General features: G+C 42.9%; 1 protein-coding gene across 2 annotated transcripts; it reads right to left on the bottom strand.

Moving 5' to 3' along the window:
- Positions 1-205: 205 nt before the first annotated feature.
- On the bottom strand, positions 206-2,607 carry LOC113006445 (uncharacterized). Of its 2 annotated transcripts, XM_026142426.1 has the most exons (3): positions 1,205-2,607; positions 732-1,039; positions 206-626 (listed from the first exon to the last, which is right to left on the bottom strand). In XM_026142426.1, exons 1-3 carry the CDS (start codon positions 1,532-1,534, stop codon positions 371-373), a joined length of 894 nt encoding a protein of 297 aa, XP_025998211.1. In that variant the 5' UTR covers positions 1,535-2,607; the 3' UTR covers positions 206-370. The 2 variants fall into 2 exon arrangements, with proteins under 2 accessions (XP_025998211.1, XP_025998210.1); XM_026142425.1 differs by having other exon boundaries at positions 206-1,039.
- Between the last annotated feature and the right edge of the window lie 548 nt (positions 2,608-3,155).

Consider the following 3,155-nt stretch of genomic DNA (forward strand, 5'->3'; position numbering starts at 1 on the left):
AGTACTGATACCAAACAAAGTGTCAGGGCTGTCACAATTACAAGTCATTAGACCAGCACCTTTGGTCACAAAATCACATGGTCTGAACATGTTCCCATTGTGACGGATGTCTTTGTAGGTGCTTCCCAATGACATGTCAAGTCCGGACCGCATGCATGGCATGTTGAAAACCATAAATTGTAAAGGACAATCAAGACACTCCATATGCACTCTTGATAATATTTAATTGAAACTGTTCACAGCATTGTGCAAACTGGGGAAATACAGTAAATCAAACATTTTACAGCAAACAAACTCACCTAGACAGTAAACCTCACTGCAGTAGTTACGACTCAAAAAAAACAAACTGAAAAACAGACACTGCTGCATATCAATCATTGATATCTAGACGCTCCCGTCTGTCTGCCCACATATTTGCATCAACATCACAGCGTATGTCAGCTCTATCGATGCATCGGGGAAAGTATCTTCTGGAGTGTCGAATCCACCCTCTGCAGGACTCTGCTGTGATGTCATCACAAGCTGCATCCATAGCTGCTAGCAGGGTCATTTGGGTATGTGGATGCCTGTCATATACCTTCCACCTCCAGGAAGAGAAAAACTCCTCAATTGGATTCAGGAATGGACTGTAAGGAGGAAGAAACTCCATAAGCATCCTGTCGTGTGCTGCAAACCACTGCCTGACTACAGCAGAGTGATGGAAGCTTACATTATCCCAAACCACTACATACATTGTCCGATTGTCACCAGGATCATCCCTTCCATTTTGTGGGATCAGGTCCCTATGAAGAGCATCCAGAAAAGCCAACAGGTGTTGTGAATTGTATGCACCAATACGAGGAATATGGGTGTGAACACCATTCTCTGAGATTGCGGCACACATTGTAATATTCCCTCCTCGTTGGCCTGGGACATCAATGGTGGCTCTTTCTCCAATGTGATTCCGTCCACGCCGTCTGCCTTTTGCGAGATTGAATCCCGCTTCGTCAAGATATACAAACATGTGCAGGGGTTCCCTGGCCTCCAACTCCAGGATATGCTTTACAAAGGATGAGAATCAGACAGGTCTGTAATGGTGCATTTGGCAGAACAGATTGTACAGTTGGAATTGTACATAGGATTACAGTAACATGCATAAATGTAGGTTGAGTACATGGCCTAAACTGTTACAGTGAACAGAGGTACATATGCGAACATGTGTTACCTGTACATACTGGTGACGGAGCTCCTTCACTCGATCACTGTTCCGTTCAAATGGCACTCTGTACAATTGCTTCATGGACATTTCATTCCGTCTGAGGACTCTGTCTATGGTGGAAATTGATATTGACTGAATATTTCCGAAGATGGTGTCATCGTTTACGACAGTTCTTTGTATTTCTCTCAGTCTCAAAGCGTTGTTTGCAGCCACCATTGCACAAATTCTTTCCTCTTGCTGCGGAGTCATAAGTGGACCTCTTCCACCTCCTCTAGGTTGTCTGGCAGTCCTTTTTGAGATGCAGATGGGAAAACACACACATGTAAGCGCAAACATGCTTACAGTGATTGTCACAGGACTATCATTCTAAACTCCTTTCTTTACAGCATTACTGTATTGTACCACAGCACACTATGCCACACCTGGGCCAAGTCTGCGCTTCAGTTACAGTACGTCTATGTGTAAGGATCTGTAAGGTCATGTCCTAATGCAAGTCTCCTGTATGACTATGAAAGTGCAGAGCAAATTAGTTTGTGCTGCATACTGTAACTAGATTACGGTGTGCTCACCTGTTTTCCCGACGAAATGTCTGGATGATAGAACTTACAGTAGTTCTCCCAACATTTGGCTGCACCCTTCGACCAGCCTCGGCCATTGTGAGGCCATGGTTTATCACATGATCCACAAGTGTTGCCCTGATTTCGTCAGGAACGTGTCTATGTGGTTGGCCTCTTCTCACCCGGTTTTGTCCTCGTCCTCCACCGATCCTCACTCCTCTTCCACGAGGCTGACGTTCCATGTTCTGCTGTTTTGTAGATTCAGTATGCACCTCATGCCAATCCTGTGTGTTGGTTTACATTACAGTATATATGTACTTGTGGAGTGGGGGATGCTGTGCCGCGGTTCACCTGTGACTGGGTAGGAGAGGCTTTTCATTGGTTGCAAGTAGGAGTGACACACACCAATTTTCATTAGTGTGAGATAAGGTTCACCTGAGACATGTAGTTTATGGAGATTTTCATGGGAACTCCTCCAAAATAGGGTTTTCAAAATGGGTGTATGAATCGTTTGACAAGCTGTTCAGCAATTTTGAGTGCACTGACACAAGCAATGCAATGAAGACTATTAGTTGTAAGGACAATGACTATTCAGCCGGTACAAGTATGAATAATTGTGACATTCATGATGAAAGAAAGGAGATAGTGATGAATAGGAAGTCAAACGTGACCATTCTTTAGATATTTGTACTCACTCAACTGCTTCATGTCCAAAGGCATTTGCCTTTGGACGCAGTGAACGTGAAACCGCCACAGGGTTGTGCCAAAACGACTACATGTTGTGGTGGTTGAACTAACTGTTGTGCAATGTTTAATTCTGTTGTGAGAAATGCACCAAAGCGACTGAGAAAAACTGTAACAGGGAATCCAGATAGCCTTATTCTCCCTTATGAAATTTAGACTGAGCTATTAAAGTCCACACAAGTGGCAAATTGCCTATCCACCTCTCATCGTCACCACTACTGGTGTTGCTCCATCTCAAGCCTAGTCATCCACAGTTAATTGATTTGCAAATTGTTTTCAGTCACAACAGCGCTAAATAAACAAGCACATAAGGAGGTGGATTTCTGGCTGCACTTGTTTTAGGTAATAAGCCAACTTTTTCTCTTTTGCCTGTGGCTTCAAACTTTAAATGTTTTTCTGCTGAACTGCTATACCTGCACAAAACTTTTCAGTTGGTCCAGAGAGGGCTTGCCATTACAGCGGACAGAGATAATAGCAAAAATCTTTAGGAAACTTAATTCTCGAAATGAAGTACACCTTACATTACTGAAAACATAACTGATATTTTTGAATACAGAGAAATGGCTTTTGTACACAGATCACTATTCATCATCTTGGAGTGCTTTAGCCTTGAGCAAATTTAATTAAATTTGTTTTTCCATTTGAATTACTGTCTC

This window comes from Astatotilapia calliptera, chromosome 15, assembly GCF_900246225.1.
Source record: "Astatotilapia calliptera chromosome 15, fAstCal1.2, whole genome shotgun sequence".
Classification (NCBI taxonomy): domain Eukaryota; kingdom Metazoa; phylum Chordata; class Actinopteri; order Cichliformes; family Cichlidae; genus Astatotilapia; species Astatotilapia calliptera.